Source organism: Agelaius phoeniceus, chromosome Z (assembly GCF_051311805.1).
Source record: "Agelaius phoeniceus isolate bAgePho1 chromosome Z, bAgePho1.hap1, whole genome shotgun sequence".
NCBI classification, from domain to species: domain Eukaryota; kingdom Metazoa; phylum Chordata; class Aves; order Passeriformes; family Icteridae; genus Agelaius; species Agelaius phoeniceus.
The window spans coordinates 93576816-93595698 of NC_135303.1; the positions used below are offsets into that span (position 1 = coordinate 93576816).

The 18883-nt window shown below is 64.7% G+C and overlaps 1 protein-coding gene and 1 pseudogene across 1 annotated transcript in view; both read right to left on the reverse strand.

Moving 5' to 3' along the window:
* Positions 1–372: 372 nt before the first annotated feature.
* Positions 373–6073, reverse strand: LOC143692058 (RNA-binding E3 ubiquitin-protein ligase MEX3C pseudogene; annotated as a pseudogene).
* A 6883-nt stretch (positions 6074–12956) lies between these two features.
* The window catches only part of LOC129132757 (RNA-binding E3 ubiquitin-protein ligase MEX3C-like), an 11772-nt gene continuing 5845 nt past the window's right edge, over positions 12957–18883 (reverse strand). Inside the window, exons 2-3 of the mRNA XM_077171410.1 lie at positions 13522–15465; positions 12957–13382 (exon numbers count right to left, since the gene is read on the reverse strand). Coding sequence (XP_077027525.1) covers positions 14267–15465 — 1199 coding nt within the window. The 3' untranslated portion in view covers positions 12957–13382; positions 13522–14266. The remainder of the gene's footprint in view (positions 13383–13521; positions 15466–18883) is intronic.

Genomic DNA, 18883 nt, shown 5'->3' on the forward strand with positions numbered 1-18883 from the left:
CGGGAGGCGCTGCCCGGAGCTCGGAGCCGCTGCCCGGAGCTCGGAGCCGCTGCCCGGGGCGGGCGCTTCCCTCGCCTGGCCTGGCCCGGGCGGGCACCGGCGCCGCTGAGCACGGAACAGCCGGGACAGCGACCCGAGCGTGCGGGAAAGGCGCGCCCGTCACCGAGAGCCCAGAGCCAAATCCCTGACACGGAGCCCCGGACCCAAACCCCTGACCCAGAGCCCCCAGACCCAAATCCCGGTACTGACCCAGAGCCCCCAGACCCAAATCCCCCACAGAGGGAACCCCCCGGGCATTTCGGGGCTCCTCCGCCCGCACCTCCCGCGCTCCCCCGGTGGCAGCCGGGCAGGCGAACACGCAAGTCAAAAATCTTCATTACGCAACTTTTAATATCAGAAAAATAAAACTCTTGTAATTCTCTTTACAGCAAATATATAATATCAGTGCTTCGGCCGTCATCAGTGAAAGGCCCTTTATCATAAAATATACGGATTCTGAAATTTACTGAAATCGGGTCTGTAATCCCTACTCAGACATAACAAAAAGTGTAGCAAAATTAGCAAATAGGAAACCGGCCCCGGACACTGCCTGTGCTGGGACACTGCCCTGTGCTGGGACACTGCCTGTGCTGGGACACTGCCCTGTGCTCAGACACTGCCCTGTGCTGGGACACTGCCCTGTGCTCAGACACTGCCCTGTGCTGGGACACTGCCTGTGCTGGGACACTGCCCTGTGCTCAGACACTGCCCTGTGCTGGGACACTGCCCTGTGCTCAGACACTGCCCTGTGCTGGGACACTGCCTGTGCTGGGACACTGCCCTGTGCTGGGACACTGCCCTGTGCTGGGACACTGCCCTGTGCTGGGACACTGCCCTGTGCTCAGACACTGCCCTGTGCTCAGACACTGCCCTGTGCTGGGACACTGCCCTGTGCTGGGACACTGCCCTGTGCTGGGACACTGCCCTGTGCTCAGACACTGCCCTGTGCTGGGACACTGCCCTGTGCTCAGACACTGCCCTGTGCTGGGACACTGCCCTGTGCTCAGACACTGCCCTGTGCTCAGACACTGCCCTGTGCTCAGACACTGCCCTGTGCTGGGACACTGCCCTGTGCTCAGACACTGCCCTGTGCTCAGACACTGCCCTGTGCTCAGACACTGCCCTGTGCTGGGACACTGCCCTGTGCTGGGACACTGCCCTGTGCTGGGACACTGCCCTGTGCTCAGACACTGCCCTGTGCTGGGACACTGCCCTGTGCTCAGACACTGCCCTGTGCTCAGACACTGCCCTGTGCTCAGACCCTGCCCTGTGCTGGGACACTGCCCTGTGCTGGGACACTGCCCTGTGCTCAGACACTGCCCTGTGCTGGGACACTGCCCTGTGCTCAGACACTGCCTGTGCTCAGACACTGCCCTGTGCTCAGACACTGCCCTGTGCTGGGACACTGCCTGTGCTGGGACACTGCCCTGTGCTGGGACACTGCCCTGTGCTGGGACACTGCCCTGTGCTCAGACACTGCCCTGTGCTCAGACACTGCCCTGTGCTCAGACACTGCCCTGTGCTCAGACACTGCCCTGTGCTGGGACACTGCCCTGTGCTGGGACACTGCCCTGTGCTCAGACACTGCCCTGTGCTCAGACACTGCCCTGTGCTCAGACACTGCCCTGTGCTGGGACACTGCCTGTGCTGGGACACTGCCCTGTGCTCAGACACTGCCCTGTGCTCAGACACTGCCTGTGCTGGGACACTGCCCTGTGCTGGGACACTGCCCTGTGCTCAGACACTGCCCTGTGCTCAGACACTGCCCTGTGCTCAGACACTGCCCTGTGCTGGGACACTGCCTGTGCTCAGACACTGCCCTGTGCTCAGACACTGCCTGTGCTGGGACACTGCCCTGTGCTCAGACACTGCCCTGTGCTCAGACACTGCCCTGTGCTCAGACACTGCCCTGTGCTGGGACACTGCCCTGTGCTCAGACACTGCCCTGTGCTGGGACACTGCCTGTGCTGGGACACTGCCCTGTGCTCAGACACTGCCCTGTGCTCAGACCCTGCCCTGTTCAGACCCTGCCCTGTGCTCAGACCCTGGCCGTGCCCTCAGGGCAGCTCCCAGACTCGGAATCACCAAATGAAAACCGTTACCTGTAAACTTGGAATACGAAATGTAACTCTTCAAGTGGAAATAAAAAATAAAGTTTTCTGTGTATTTACTAGTTCAACATAGGTGTGATTTCATTTCTCCTCTTTTTTTTTTTTTTTTTTCTGTTAATCTGAGAAAAAAAGCTTTGTCTTGGGAAAATAATGCTTCCAAAACAAAAATAGAAAAAAATCCACCAAAACTCCATTTTGTATTATTTCTTTTTTCCTTTCTTTCTTTCTTCCTTTTCTTTGTTTTGGTTTTTATTCTGTTCTGTTTGTTTGTGTTCACTGCTTTGCCTTATGCCAGCGCAGGTTTGGGAGCATTCTGAGGATGGAAGGGCTGGAAACATCCCCAGGCTGAAATGCAGGAAGATGTTCAAGAGCCTCTCCTCTCCTTTTTCCTCCTCAGACTCGTGACTGGAAAGGCCTTTTTGAAACGCAGCCGAGCGGTTGCAGGTGGCTGAGGGCGAGCAGCGCCAGGGCCCGCACCCAGCGCCCCGGTTCCCCTCCCTTGCTGAAAGGAGCCGTGACCCTGCCGCGTGTGCGAGGCGAGGGCCGCAGGCGGCGCTGCTTCACTCGGAGATCTGCAGGATCCCCGGGGGCGCCTTGGGAACGGCTCGGTCACACAGACGGAACGGCAGCAGCAGCACCGGGGCACCGGGAGCTGGGCACGACCCTGGGACAGATCCTGGGACAGATCCTGGGACAGATCCTGGGACTGGATCCTGGGACACGATCCTGGGACAGATCCTGGGACAGATCCTGGGACAGATCCTGGGACACGATCCTGGGACAGATCCTGGGACAGATCCTGGGACAGATCCTGGGACAGCTCCTGGGACTGGATCCTGGGCACGATCCTGGGACAGATCCTGGGACAGATCCCGGGACAGATCCTGGGACAGCTCCTCAGACAGCTCCTGGGACAGCTCCCGTGCTGCCCACGCTGCCCCTGTGGGAATCGCAGGCCCCGAGGGCCCAGCCTGGGCTGCTCCTGTCCCTGCCGTGACTCATCCCTGTCCCAGTCCCTGTCCCGGCTGTCCCGGGGCAGCTCCGGCGGTGTCCCCGCGGCCGGGGCGGGCGTTGGCAGTGCTGCAGGTGAGGCGTGAGCGGCGGCAGAGAGCGGCAGAGGAGGCGTTTCCCCAGAGCTGCTCGGAGCCCCGGCCGTGTGGAGAAGGCAGCACTGGCAGCGTGGGCGGGTGCCTGGCGGCGCCGCAGCCCCGCAGGGCAGTGACCCCTCTGGGGGCGGCGCGGCTGCGGCTGCAGGCACAGAGGCCCGGCCGTGGCAGAGGCGCCCTTCACAGGCCCGGAGCAGCTGCGTTTGCAGGTGTGGGCAGTGCTGAGAGCTGCCCTCACCCGGCACAGCGGCCCCGAGCCCTCCGTGCGGAGCGCGGCCCTGGCCCGGCCCGGCGGGCTCAGGAGTGGATCTGGATGGCCTGGGTGACGGCGGCCTGGCACACGGGGCAGGCGGGCGCGTCCCTGGCGCAGATGCGGGCGGCGCACTGCGGGCAGAACAGGTTGTGGCCGCAGGGCACGAGGGCGGCCGTGGCCTGGCCGTCCAAGCAGAGGACGCAGTCGTGCCTGCGGCGGCACTCGGGGGGCGAGCTGGACGCGGAGCCGCCGTTGGACGAGGAGTAGCTGTCGGTGCCGGTGGAGAAGGCGGGGATGCAGACGGGCAGCCCGGGCGGGGGGCCCGGGGCGCTGCCGTGGGCCCGCCTGGCCAGCGGCTGCTCCAGAGCCTCGGGGAAGGCGGGCGACAGGCGGGGCGTGGGGGGGCGGCTGCCGCCGAGCGGGGCCCTGGAGCCGCCCGCGGCCTCGGTGCCCGGGCCGGGCGGGGCGGCCGCGGGCTCCAAGGGCGCCCATACGGTCGGGGAGGGCGCGGGCAGGGGCTCGTAGGCGGGGGAGTCCAGCGCCGGCTCCTCGGCGCCCAGGGCCGGCAGCGCCTCCCCGGCCCAGAAGCCGCCGGCGCCGAAGGGGCTGCCGGGGCTGAAGTCGGCCAGGCGGCCGCCGCTGAAGTAGGAGTCGCTGGAGCCGCTGCCCAGCGAGCTGGAGCTGTCGTTGCGGTAGCCGGAGGCCATCGTGGCGCGGGCGCGGGGCGCGGGGCGGGCGCCGGGCCAGGCGGGGCCGCCCTCGAAGCCGACATCGGTGCCGTTGGCGCGGAAGTCGCCGTCGCGGCCGAGCTCCGGGAAGGCGCCGGTGCGCAGGGCGATGTGCATCTCGATCTCCTCGCGCGCCCGCTCCACGTTCTCGGGCATGCCCGTCACCTCGAACACGGGCTCCTTGTCGCGGCTGGGCGTCACGATGTACGTGTGCGTCTGCTGCTGGATGCGCTTGATGGTGGCGCCCTTGGGGCCCACCACCAGCCCCACCACGCGGTACGGCACCCGCACCTGCACCGTGCTCTGCCCCGGCAGCGCGGGCGCGCAGCCCGGCCCCGCGGCCCTGCCGCGCCACGCCCGGATCAGCGAGAAGTGCTCGGCCGCCGACAGGATCTCGCGCTTGGCCGCGGCCACGTCCTCCCTGCGCCCCGTCACCACGAACACCGGCTCCTCGCCGCGCACCGGCGTCTTGATGTACGTGTTGGTCTTGGCCCGCAGCGCCTTGATCTTGCAGCCTGCGCGGGGAGCACGCGGCGTCGGCGGGCGGCCGGGGCACGGAGCCATGCCCGGCCCGCTCCTGCCCCGCTCCCGCCCGCCCGGAGCCCCAGGGTGCCGCGGGCACGGCTCGGGGCCGCTGCAGCTCTGCAGGGCTCCAGCAGCCCCGCCCCGGGGCCTGAGGGCCAGCCGTGCTCCCGAGGGTCCCCAGAGATTCCGGGTGTCCCCCAGCCGTCCGCACGGCGCCGCAGGAGCCTCACACAGACACACAGACACAGACACACACACAGAGAGCTCTGCTGACACGCCAGCCCTGCGCCCTCGGCCACAAACAAACGCTCCCAGCTGGGAGCAGGGCCTGCAGCCCAGCCCCGTGCCCCAGGCAGAACCACCGAGGGTCACCGAGAGCTCCTGTCTGCCTCCCGCCACGGGGGTGACCCAGACTCTGCCCTTCCCCGCGGGGCGAGGGGCCCTCCTGGAGCTGCCCCGGGAGCCCGAGCAGACTGCTCGGGTCACACATGGGCTCCACCCGGGGGCTTCTCTCCTTGCCTGGGCAAACGCTGCCCCAAACGGAAACCAGAAGTCAATGGAACGCTTTCCTTTGATTTTCAGGGCTGGAGTGAGGGTTGGTGGGACACACGGGCCCTGTCCTGAGACACTGCAGGTGTTGAGGCAGGCTGTGAGCAGGAGCCCAGCTTGCCCAGCACAGGGCCAGGAGTGCGGGCAGCGCAGAACGAGCCCAGAGCAGCGGGCGCGCACTGGGGGCGTTCCCGACAGCGCCTGCGTGCCGAGCCCAGCCCGTGCGGGGCCAGCTGCCAGCAGGGACAGAGGCGGCGCTCGGAGCTCACCGTGCCTGCACGGAGCTGTGAGCAGCCCCGGCACGGCTGCCCCGCAGCGCCTCGCTCCCCCCTGCTCCGCGCAGCGCCCCAGCCCCTGCGGGCACACGGAGCCGCCTCCCCAGGCCGGGCTTGGCCGCCCCTGCTCCGCGGGCCAGAGACGCTTCCACGGCCCAGAGGCTGCTCCGGGCCGCTCCGGCGGGAACGGCCCCGGGCAGGAGCAGGAGCAGGAGCAGGAGCAGGAGCAGGGGAGGAGGGGCCGCTCCTGCAGGCAGGCGCTGAGCGAGGCCAGAGCTGGCCCAGCTGGGCGGGAGGAGGACGAGGAGGAGGAGGAGGAGGAGGAGGAGGTTCAGTGTCTCTGGCAGCGCTTGGGGAGGGAGCAGAGAGGCACGGGCAGCTGAGGGGGGCAGGGAGCGTCTGCAGGACACCGACACCGCACAGCCTGACCCAGCTCCATCCCAGCCCCAGCTCCATCCCAGCCCCAGCCCCAGCTCCATCCCAGCCCCAGCTCCATCCCAGCCCCAGCTCCATCCCAGGCCCAGCTCCATCCCAGCTCCATCCCAGCCCCAGCTCCATCCCAGCCCCAGCTCCATCCCAGCCCCAGCCCCAGCCCCAGCTCCATCTCAGCCCCAGCCCCAACCCCAGCCCCAGCTCCATCCCAGCCCCAGTCCCAGCACCATCCCAGCCCCAGCTCCATCCCAGCCCCAGCCCCAGCTCCATCCCAGCCCCAGCCCCAGCCCCAGTCCCATCCCAGCTCCAGCCCCAGCTCCATCCCAGCCCCAGGCTAAGGCTCAGCCCCAGCTCCATCCCAGCCCCAGCCCCAGCCCCAGCTCCATCCCAGCCCCAGCTCCATCCCAGCCCCAGGCTCAGGCTCAGCCCCAGCTCCATCCCAGCCCCAGCCCCAGCCCCAGCTCCATCCCAGCCCCAGCCCCAGCCCCAGCCCCAGCCCCAGCCCCAGCCCCAGCTCCATCCCAGCCCCAGCTCCATCCCAGCCCCAGCCCCAGCCCCAGCTCCATCCCAGCCCCAGCTCCATCCCAGCCCCAGGCTCAGGCTCAGCCCCAGCTCCATCTCAGCTCCATCCCAGCTCCATCCCAGCTCCATCCCAGCCCCAGCTCCATCCCAGCCCCAGCCCCAGGCTGCCACAGTCCCTGCAGGGCCCCTGTGCTCCGTGCCTGCCCCGCTGCACACAGAGCACACACAGCACTGGCTCCGTATCTCTGCTGTCATCTCTGTCTCCTGCATCCAGGAACAGCGGGGTCACATTCACAGGGCACGAACTGAGGAGCTGCCAGCACAGCTCACACACACAGAGACACAGAGTGACACACAATCCTTCATTACACACACACACACACAGTGACACACAATCCTTCATTACACACACACAGTGACACACAATCCTTCATTACACACACACACAGTGACACACAATCCTTCATTACACACACACACACACACACAGTGACACACAATCCTTCATTACACACACACACAGTGACACACAATCCTTCATTACACACACACACACACACACACACACACAATCCTTCATTACACACACACACACACACACACACACACACAATCCTTCATTACACACACACACACACACACACACACACAGTGACACACAATCCTTCATTACACACACACACACACAGTGACACACAATCCTTCATTACACACACACACACACACACACACAATCCTTCATTACACACACACACACAGTGACACACAATCCTTCATTACACACACACACACACACACACACACACACAATCCTTCATTACACACACACACACACACACACACACACACACACACAATCCTTCATTACACACACACACACACACACACACACACACACACACACACACACACAGTGACACACGATCTCTCACTGCACCCCACGCTCCGTGCCTGTCACCCTCGGTTCCCCCACACCTCCCCCAGCTCCCAGCCGAGGTTTCCCCGGTTTCAGGACCCGCATCCCGAGGGATCTCGGCAGTGCCTGCCCGGCGGAACGCCCCCACCCGCCCGCTCTGCCATTCCCGAGCCGCTCCCTGCCTTTCCCCCCTGCCGTGTGCGGGACAGCTCAGCTGCCGCGGGGCCGGCACCGAGCCCGGCCCAGCCCAGGCAGAGCCGGCCCCGCGGGGCGGCCCCGGGCTTTGGCGGTGCCCGTGCGCGTTCCCGTCCGTCTGTGCTGCCCTGCCGAGACCGAGCGCTGCCCTTCAGAGCCGGCGCTGAGAGCAAAGGAGCGGCCGGGAGTTTGTGTTCGCACGCTGCGCTCACTGCTCCACATCCCGCTCCTGGGCTGCCTCACACAGAAATGGACACTCGGAGTTTGGCACCTCCTCAGAACAGCGACAGCTTCCAGCGTTTCGCTTTTTTTTTTTTTTTTTTGTCCGCCGGGCTCGGCGGCAGCGCCGCGTTCCAGCAGCCGAGGAAACGTCTGAGTTTAATTAATGCTTCCTTAAGAAAAACCAGCATTAATGTTGCTGTCCAGCAGAGCGGCGAGTGCCGCTGCCGGGGCTCGGAGCCGCTGCCCGGAGCTCGGAGCCGCTGCCCGGAGCCGCTGGCCGGAGCTCGGAGCCGCTGCCCGGAGCCGCTGGCCGGAGCTCGGAGCCGCTGGCCGGAGCTCGGAGCCGCTGCCCGGAGCCGCTGCCCGGGGCTCGGAGCCGCTGCCCGGAGCCGCTGCCCGGGGCGGGCGCTTCCCTCGCCTGGCCTGGCCCGGCCGGGCACCGGCGCCGCTGAGCGCGGAACAACCGGGACAGCGACCCGAGCGTGCGGGAAAGGAGCGCCCGTCACCGAGAGCCCAGAGCCAAATCCCTGACACGGAGCCCCCGGACCCAAACCCCTCACACACACACAGAGACACACACGGAGCCCCCGGACCCAAATCCCTGACACGAAGCCCCCGGAGTCAAACCCCTCACAGAGGGAACCCCCCGGGCATTTTGGGGTTTCTCCGCCCGCACCTCCCGCGCTCCCCCGTGGCAGCCGGGCAGGCGAACACGCAAGTCAAAAATCTTCATTACGCAACTTTTAATATCAGAAAAATAAAACTCTTGTAATTCTCTTTACAGCAAATATATAATATCAGTGCTTCGGCCGTCATCAGTGAAAGGCCCTTTATCATAAAATATACGGATTCTGAAATTTACTGAAATCGGGTCTGTAATCCCTACTCAGACATAACAAAAAGTGTAGCAAAATTAGCAAATAGGAAACCGGCCCCGGACACTGCCTGTGCTGGGACACTGCCCTGTGCTGGGACACTGCCCTGTGCTGGGACACTGCCCTGTGCTGGGACACTGCCTGTGCTGGGACACTGCCTGTGCTGGGACACTGCCTGTGCTCAGACACTGCCCTGTGCTGGGACACTGCCCTGTGCTGGGACACTGCCTGTGCTCAGACACTGCCCTGTGCTCAGACACTGCCTGTGCTCAGACACTGCCCTGTGCTCAGACACTGCCCTGTGCTGGGACACTGCCCTGTGCTCAGACACTGCCCTGTGCTCAGACACTGCCCTGTGCTGGGACACTGCCTGTGCTGGGACACTGCCCTGTGCTGGGACACTGCCCTGTGCTGGGACACTGCCTGTGCTGGGACACTGCCCTGTGCTCAGACACTGCCCTGTGCTGGGACACTGCCCTGTGCTCAGACACTGCCCTGTGCTCAGACACTGCCCTGTGCTGGGACACTGCCCTGTGCTGGGACACTGCCTGTGCTCAGACACTGCCCTGTGCTCAGACACTGCCTGTGCTCAGACACTGCCCTGTGCTCAGACACTGCCTGTGCTCAGACACTGCCCTGTGCTCAGACACTGCCTGTGCTGGGACACTGCCTGTGCTGGGACACTGCCTGTGCTCAGACACTGCCCTGTGCTGGGACACTGCCCTGTGCTCAGACACTGCCTGTGCTCAGACACTGCCCTGTGCTCAGACACTGCCTGTGCTGGGACACTGCCCTGTGCTGGGACACTGCCCTGTGCTGGGACACTGCCCTGTGCTGGGACACTGCCCTGTGCTCAGACACTGCCCTGTGCTGGGACACTGCCCTGTGCTCAGACACTGCCTGTGCTCAGACACTGCCTGTGCTGGGACACTGCCTGTGCTCAGACACTGCCCTGTGCTCAGACACTGCCCTGTGCTCAGACACTGCCCTGTGCTCAGACACTGCCCTGTGCTCAGACACTGCCCTGTGCTGGGACACTGCCTGTGCTCAGACACTGCCCTGTGCTGGGACACTGCCCTGTGCTGGGACACTGCCTGTGCTCAGACACTGCCCTGTGCTGGGACACTGCCTGTGCTGGGACACTGCCTGTGCTGGGACACTGCCCTGTGCTGGGACACTGCCTGTGCTCAGACACTGCCCTGTGCTCAGACACTGCCTGTGCTGGGACACTGCCCTGTGCTCAGACACTGCCTGTGCTCAGACACTGCCTGTGCTGGGACACTGCCCTGTGCTCAGACACTGCCTGTGCTCAGACACTGCCCTGTGCTCAGACACTGCCCTGTGCTGGGACACTGCCCTGTGCTGGGACACTGCCCTCTGCTCAGACACTGCCCTGTGCTGGGACACTGCCCTGTGCTCAGACACTGCCTGTGCTCAGACACTGCCCTGTGCTCAGACACTGCCTGTGCTGGGACACTGCCCTGTGCTGGGACACTGCCTGTGCTCAGACACTGCCCTGTGCTCAGACACTGCCCTGTGCTGGGACACTGCCCTGTGCTCAGACACTGCCCTGTGCTCAGACACTGCCCTGTGCTCAGACACTGCCCTGTGCTGGGACACTGCCTGTGCTGGGACACTGCCCTGTGCTCAGACACTGCCTGTGCTGGGACACTGCCCTGTGCTGGGACACTGCCTGTGCTCAGACACTGCCCTGTGCTGGGACACTGCCTGTGCTGGGACACTGCCTGTGCTGGGACACTGCCCTGTGCTGGGACACTGCCCTGTGCTCAGACACTGCCCTGTGCTCAGACACTGCCCTGTGCTGGGACACTGCCTGTGCTGGGACACTGCCCTGTGCTGGGACACTGCCCTGTGCTCAGACACTGCCCTGTGCTCAGACACTGCCCTCTGCTCAGACACTGCCCTGTGCTGGGACACTGCCCTGTGCTGGGACACTGCCCTGTGCTCAGACACTGCCCTGTGCTCAGACACTGCCCTGTGCTGGGACACTGCCCTGTGCTCAGACACTGCCCTGTGCTGGGACACTGCCCTGTGCTGGGACACTGCCTGTGCTGGGACACTGCCCTGTGCTGGGACACTGCCTGTGCTCAGACACTGCCCTGTGCTCAGACACTGCCCTGTGCTGGGACACTGCCTGTGCTCAGACCCTGCCCTGTGCTCAGACACTGCCCTGTGCTCAGACACTGCCCTGTGCTCAGACACTGCCCTGTGCTCAGACACTGCCCTGTGCTGGGACACTGCCCTGTGCTCAGACACTGCCCTGTGCTCAGACCCTGCCCTGTGCTCAGACACTGCCCTGTGCTGGGACACTGCCCTGTGCTCAGACACTGCCCTGTGCTCAGACCCTGCCCTGTGCTCAGACACTGCCCTGTGCTCAGACACTGCCCTGTGCTGGGACACTGCCTGTGCTCAGACACTGCCCTGTGCTGGGACACTGCCCTGTGCTGGGACACTGCCCTGTGCTGGGACACTGCCCTGTGCTCAGACACTGCCTGTGCTCAGACACTGCCTGTGCTGGGACACTGCCCTGTGCTCAGACACTGCCTGTGCTCAGACACTGCCCTGTGCTCAGACACTGCCCTGTGCTCAGACACTGCCCTGTGCTCAGACACTGCCCTGTGCTCAGACACTGCCTGTGCTCAGACACTGCCTGTGCTGGGACACTGCCCTCTGCTCAGACACTGCCCTGTGCTGGGACACTGCCCTGTGCTGGGACACTGCCCTGTGCTCAGACACTGCCCTGTGCTCAGACACTGCCCTGTGCTGGGACACTGCCTGTGCTGGGACACTGCCCTGTGCTGGGACACTGCCTGTGCTCAGACACTGCCTGTGCTCAGACACTGCCCTGTGCTGGGACACTGCCCTGTGCTGGGACACTGCCCTGTGCTCAGACACTGCCCTGTGCTCAGACACTGCCTGTGCTCAGACACTGCCCTGTGCTGGGACACTGCCCTGTGCTGGGACACTGCCCTGTGCTCAGACACTGCCCTGTGCTGGGACACTGCCCTCTGCTCAGACACTGCCCTGTGCTGGGACACTGCCCTGTGCTGGGACACTGCCCTGTGCTCAGACACTGCCCTGTGCTCAGACACTGCCCTGTGCTCAGACACTGCCCTGTGCTCAGACACTGCCCTGTGCTCAGACACTGCCCTGTGCTGGGACACTGCCCTGTGCTCAGACACTGCCCTGTGCTCAGACACTGCCCTGTGCTCAGACACTGCCTGTGCTCAGACCCTGCCCTGTGCTCAGACACTGCCCTGTGCTCAGACACTGCCCTGTGCTCAGACACTGCCCTGTGCTGGGACACTGCCCTGTGCTCAGACACTGCCCTGTGCTCAGACACTGCCCTGTGCTCAGACACTGCCCTGTGCTCAGACACTGCCCTGTGCTCAGACACTGCCTGTGCTCAGACACTGCCTGTGCTCAGACACTGCCCTGTGCTCAGACACTGCCCTGTGCTGGGACACTGCCTGTGCTCAGACACTGCCCTGTGCTCAGACACTGCCCTGTGCTCAGACACTGCCTGTGCTGGGACACTGCCTGTGCTCAGACACTGCCTGTGCTGGGACACTGCCCTGTGCTCAGACACTGCCCTGTGCTGGGACACTGCCCTGTGCTGGGACACTGCCCTGTGCTGGGACACTGCCCTGTGCTCAGACACTGCCTGTGCTGGGACACTGCCCTGTGCTCAGACACTGCCCTGTGCTCAGACACTGCCCTGTGCTCAGACACTGCCCTGTGCTGGGACACTGCCCTGTGCTGGGACACTGCCTGTGCTCAGACACTGCCCTGTGCTCAGACACTGCCCTGTGCTCAGACCCTGCCCTGTGTTCAGACCCTGCCCTGTTCAGACCCTGGCCGTGCCCTCAGGGCAGCTCCCAGACTCGGAATCACCAAATAAAAACCGTTACCTGTAAACTTGGAATACGAAATGTAACTCTTCAAGTGAAAATAAAAAATAAAGTTTTCTGCATAATTACTAGTTCAACATAGGTGTGATTTCATTTCTCCTCTTCTTTTTTTTTTTTTTTCTGTTAATCTGAGAAAAAAGCTTTGTCTTGGGAAAATAATGCTTCCAAAACAAAAATAGAAAAAAATCCACCAGAACTCCATTTTGTATTATTTCTTTTTTCCTTTCTTTCTTTCTTTCTTCCTTTCTTCCTTTTTTTTGTTTTGGTTTTTATACAGTTCTGTTTGCTTGTGTCCGTTGCTTTACCTTATGCCAGCGCAGGTTTGGGAGCATTCTGAGGATGGAAGGGCTGGAAACATCCCCAGGCTGAAATGCAGGAAGATGTTCAAGAGCCTCTCCTCTCCTTTTTCCTCCTCAGACTCGTGACTGGAAAGGCCTTTTTGAAACGCAGCCGAGCGGTTGCAGGTGGCTGAGGGCGAGCAGCGCCAGGGCCCGCACCCAGCGCCCCGGTTCCCCTCCCTTGCTGAAAGGAGCCGTGACCCTGCCGCGTGTGCGAGGCGAGGGCCGCAGGCGGCGCTGCTTCACTCGGAGATCTGCAGGATCCCCGGGGGCGCCTTGGGAACGGCTCGGTCACACAGACGGAACGGCAGCAGCAGCACCGGGGCACCGGGAGCTGGGCACGACCCTGGGACACATCCTGGGACTGGATCCTGGGACAGATCCTGGGACAGATCCTGGGATTGGATCCTGGGACAGGCTCCTCAGACAGCTCCTGGGACAGATCCTGGGACACGATCCTGGGACTGGATCCTGGGACAGCTCCTGGGACTGGATCCTGGGACACGATCCTGGGACAGATCCTGGGACAGATCCTGGGACAGATCCTGGGACTGGATCCTGGGACAGCTCCTGGGACTGGATCCTGGGACACGATCCTGGGACAGATCCTGGGACAGATCCTGAGACAAATCCTGGGACAGATCCTGGGACTGGATCCTGGGACAGATCCCGGGACAGATCCTGGGACAGATCCTGGGACAGCTCCTCAGACAGATCCTGGGACAGATCCTGGGACAGCTCCTCAGACAGCTCCTGGGACAGCTCCCGTGCTGCCCACGCTGCCCCCGTGGGAATCGCAGGCCCCGAGGGCCCAGCCTGGGCTGCTCCTGTCCCTGCCGTGACTCATCCCTGTCCCAGTCCCTGTCCCGGCTGTCCCGGGGCAGCTCCGGCGGTGTCCCCGCGGCCGGGGCGGGCGTTGGCAGTGCTGCAGGTGAGGCGTGAGCGGCGGCAGAGAGCGGCAGAGGAGGCGTTTCCCCAGAGCTGCTCGGAGCCCCGGCCGTGTGGAGAAGGCAGCACTGGCAGCGTGGGCGGGTGCCTGGCGGCGCCGCAGCCCCGCAGGGCAGTGACCCCTCTGGGGGCGGCGCGGCTGCGGCTGCAGGCACAGAGGCCCGGCCGTGGCAGAGGCGCCCTTCACAGGCCCGGAGCAGCTGCGTTTGCAGGTGTGGGCAGTGCTGAGAGCTGCCCTCACCCGGCACAGCGGCCCCGAGCCCTCCGTGCGGAGCGCGGCCCTGGCCCGGCCCGGCGGGCTCAGGAGTGGATCTGGATGGCCTGGGTGACGGCGGCCTGGCACACGGGGCAGGCGGGCGCGTCCCTGGCGCAGATGCGGGCGGCGCACTGCGGGCAGAACAGGTTGTGGCCGCAGGGCACGAGGGCGGCCGTGGCCTGGCCGTCCAAGCAGAGGACGCAGTCGTGCCTGCGGCGGCACTCGGGGGGCGAGCTGGACGCGGAGCCGCCGTTGGACGAGGAGTAGCTGTCGGTGCCGGTGGAGAAGGCGGGGATGCAGACGGGCAGCCCGGGCGGGGGGCCCGGGGCGCTGCCGTGGGCCCGCCTGGCCAGCGGCTGCTCCAGAGCCTCGGGGAAGGCGGGCGACAGGCGGGGCGTGGGGGGGCGGCTGCCGCCGAGCGGGGCCCTGGAGCCGCCCGCGGCCTCGGTGCCCGGGCCGGGCGGGGCGGCCGCGGGCTCCAAGGGCGCCCATACGGTCGGGGAGGGCGCGGGCAGGGGCTCGTAGGCGGGGGAGTCCAGCGCCGGCTCCTCGGCGCCCGCGGCCGGCAGCGCCTCCCCGGCCCAGAAGCCGCCCGCGCCGAAGGGGCTGCCGGGGCTGAAGTCGGCCAGGCGGCCGCCGCTGAAGTAGGAGTCGCTGGAGCCGCTGCCCAGCGAGCTGGAGCTGTCGTTGCGGTAGCCGGAGGCCATCGTGGCGCGGGCGCGGGGCGCGGGGCGGGCGCCGGGCCAGGCGGGGCCGCCCTCGAAGCCGACATCGGTGCCGTTGGCGCGGAAGTCGCCGTCGCGGCCGAGCTCCGGGAAGGCGCCGGTGCGCAGGGCGATGTGCATCTCGATCTCCTCGCGCGCCCGCTCCACGTTCTCGGGCATGCCCGTCACCTCGAACACGGGCTCCTTGTCGCGGCTGGGCGTCACGATGTACGTGTGCGTCTGCTGCTGGATGCGCTTGATGGTGGCGCCCTTGGGGCCCACCACCAGCCCCACCACGCGGTACGGCACCCGCACCTGCACCGTGCTCTGCCCCGGCAGCGCGGGCGCGCAGCCCGGCCCCGCGGCCCTGCCGCGCCACGCCCGGATCAGCGAGAAGTGCTCGGCCGCCGACAGGATCTCGCGCTTGGCCGCGGCCACGTCCTCCCTGCGCCCCGTCACCACGAACACCGGCTCCTCGCCGCGCACCGGCGTCTTGATGTACGTGTTGGTCTTGGCCCGCAGCGCCTTGATCTTGCAGCCTGCGCGGGGAGCACGCGGCGTCGGCGGGCGGCCGGGGCACGGAGCCATGCCCGGCCCGCTCCTGCCCCGCTCCCGCCCGCCCGGAGCCCCAGGGTGCCGCGGGCACGGCTCGGGGCCGCTGCAGCTCTGCAGGGCTCCAGCAGCCCCGCCCCGGGGCCTGAGGGCCAGCCGTGCTCCCGAGGGTCCCCCAGAGATTCCGGGTGTCCCCCGGCTGTCCGCACGGCGCCGCAGGAGCCTCGCACACACACACAGACACAGACACAGACACAGACACACACACAGAGAGCTCTGCTGACACGCCAGCCCTGCGCCCTCGGCCACAAACAAACGCTCCCAGCTGGGAGCAGGGCCTGCAGCCCAGCCCCGTGCCCCAGGCAGAACCACCGAGGGTCACCGAGAGCTCCTGTCTGCCTCCCGCCACGGGGGTGACCCAGACTCTGCCCTTCCCCGCGGGGCGAGGGGCCCTCCTGGAGCTGCCCCGGGAGCCCGAGCAGACTGCTCGGGTCACACATGGGCTCCACCCGGGGGCTTCTCTCCTTGCCTGGGCAAACGCTGCCCCAAACGGAAACCAGAAGTCAATGGAACGCTTTCCTTTGATTTTCAGGGCTGGAGTGAGGGTTGGTGGGACGCACGGGCCCTGTCCTGAGACACTGCAGGTGTTGAGGCAGGCTGTGAGCAGGAGCCCAGCTTGCCCAGCACAGGGCCAGGAGTGCGGGCAGCGCAGAACGAGCCCAGAGCAGCGGGCGCGCACTGGGGGCGTTCCCGACAGCGCCTGCGTGCCGAGCCCAGCCCGTGCGGGGCCAGCTGCCAGCAGGGACAGAGGCGGCGCTCGGAGCTCACCGTGCCTGCACGGAGCTGTGAGCAGCCCCGGCACGGCTGCCCCGCAGCGCCTCGCTCCCCCCTGCTCCGCGCAGCGCCCCAGCCCCTGCGGGCACACGGAGCCGCCTCCCCAGGCCGGGCTTGGCAGCCCCTGCTCCGCGGGCCAGAGACGCTTCCACGGCCCAGAGGCTGCTCCGGGCCGCTCCGGCGGGAACGGCCCCGGGCAGGAGCAGGAGCAGGAGCAGGAGCAGGGGAGGAGGGGCCGCTCCTGCAGGCAGGCGCTGAGCGAGGCCAGAGCTGGCCCAGCTGGGCGGGAGGAGGAGGAGGAGGAGGAGGAGGAGGAGGAGGAGGAGGAGGAGGAGGAGGTTCAGTGTCTCTGGCAGCGCTTGGGGAGGGAGCAGAGAGGCACGGGCAGCTGAGGGGGGCAGGGAGCGTCTGCAGGACACCGACACCGCACAGCCTGATCCAGCTCCAGCTCCATCCCAGCCCCAGCTCCATCCCAGCCCCAGCTCCATCCCAGCCCCAGCTCCATCCCAGCCCCAGCTCCATCCCAGCTCCATCCCAGCCCCAGCACCATCCCCAGCTCCATCCCAGCTCCATCCCAGCCCCAGCTCCATCCCAGCCCCAGCTTCATCCCAGCCCCAGCCCCAGTCCCATCCCAGCCCCAGTCCCAGCTCCATCCCAGCCCCAGCTCCATCCCAGCCCCAGCCCAAGCCCCATCCCAGCCCCAGCTCCATCCCAGCCCCAGCCCCAGCCCAGCTCCATCCCAGCCCCAGGCTCAGGCTCAGCCCCAGCTCCATCCCAGCCCCAGCCCCAGGCTCAGCCCCAGCTCCATCCCAGCTCCATCCCAGCCCCAGCTCCATCCCAGCCCCAGCTCCATCCCAGCTTCATCCCAGCCCCAGCCCCAGTCCCATCCCAGCCCCAGCCCCAGCCCCAGTCCCATCCCAGCCCCAGTCCCATCTCCATCCCAGCCCCAGCTCCATCCCAGCCCCAGCCCAAGCCCCATCCCAGCCCCAGCTCCATCCCAGCCCCAGCCCCAGCCCAGCTCCATCCCAGCCCCAGGCTCAGGCTCAGCCCCAGCTCCATCCCAGCCCCAGCCCCAGGCTCAGCCCCAGCTCCATCCCAGCTCCATCCCAGCCCCAGCTCCATCCCAGCCCCAGCTCCATCCCAGCTCCATCCCAGCCCCAGCCCCAGCTCCATCCCAGCCCCAGCCCCAGCTCCATCCCAGCTCCAGCTCCATCCCACCCCAGCTCCATCCCAGCCCCAGCCCCAGCTCCATCCCAGCTCCAGCTCCATCCCACCCCAGCTCCATCCCAGCCCCAGCCCCAGCTCCATCCCAGCTCCAGCTCCATCCCAGCCCCAGCTCCATCCCAGCTCCATCCCAGCCCCAGCCCCAGCTCCATCCCAGCTCCAGCTCCATCCCAGCCCCAGCTCCATCCCAGCCCCAGCCCCAGGCTGCCACAGTCCCTGCAGTGCCCCTGTGCTCCGTGCCTGCCCCGCTGCACACAGAGCACACACAGCACTGGCTCCGTATCTCTGCTGTCATCTCTGTCTCCTGATTCCCAGGAACTGCGGGGTCACATTCACAGGGCACGAACTGAGGAGCTGCCAGCACAGCTCACACACACAGAGACACAGAGTGACACACACAGTGACACACAATCCTTCATTACACACACACAGTGACACACAATCCTTCATTACACACACACAGTGACACACAATCCTTCATTACACACACACACACACAGTGACACACAATCCTTCATTACACACACACACACACACAGTGACACACACACAATCCTTCATTACACACACACACACAGTGACACACAATCCTTCATTACACACACACACACACACAGTGACACACAATCCTTCATTACACACACACACACAGTGACACACAATCCTTCATTACACACACACACAGTGACACACAATCCTTCATTACACACACACACACACACACACAATCCTTCATTACACACACACACACAGTGACACACAATCCTTCATTACACACACACACACAGTGACACACAATCCTTCATTACACACACACACACAGTGACACACAATCCTTCATTACACACACACACACACACAGTGACACACAATCCTTCATTACACACACACACACACACACACACACAATCCTTCATTACACACACACACACACACAGTGACACACAATCCTTCATTACACACACACACACACACAGTGACACACAATCCTTCATTACACACACACACAGTGACACACAATCCTTCATTACACACACACACACACACACACACACACACACACACAATCCTTCATTACACACACACACACACAGTGACACACAATCCTTCATTACACACACACAGTGACACACACAATCCTTCATTACACACACACACACACAATCCTTCATTACACACACACACACACACAGTGACACACAATCCTTCATTACACACACACAGTGACACACAATCCTTCATTACACACACACACACACAATCCTTCATTACACACACACACACACAATCCTTCATTACACACACACACACAGTGACACACAATCCTTCATTACACACACACACACA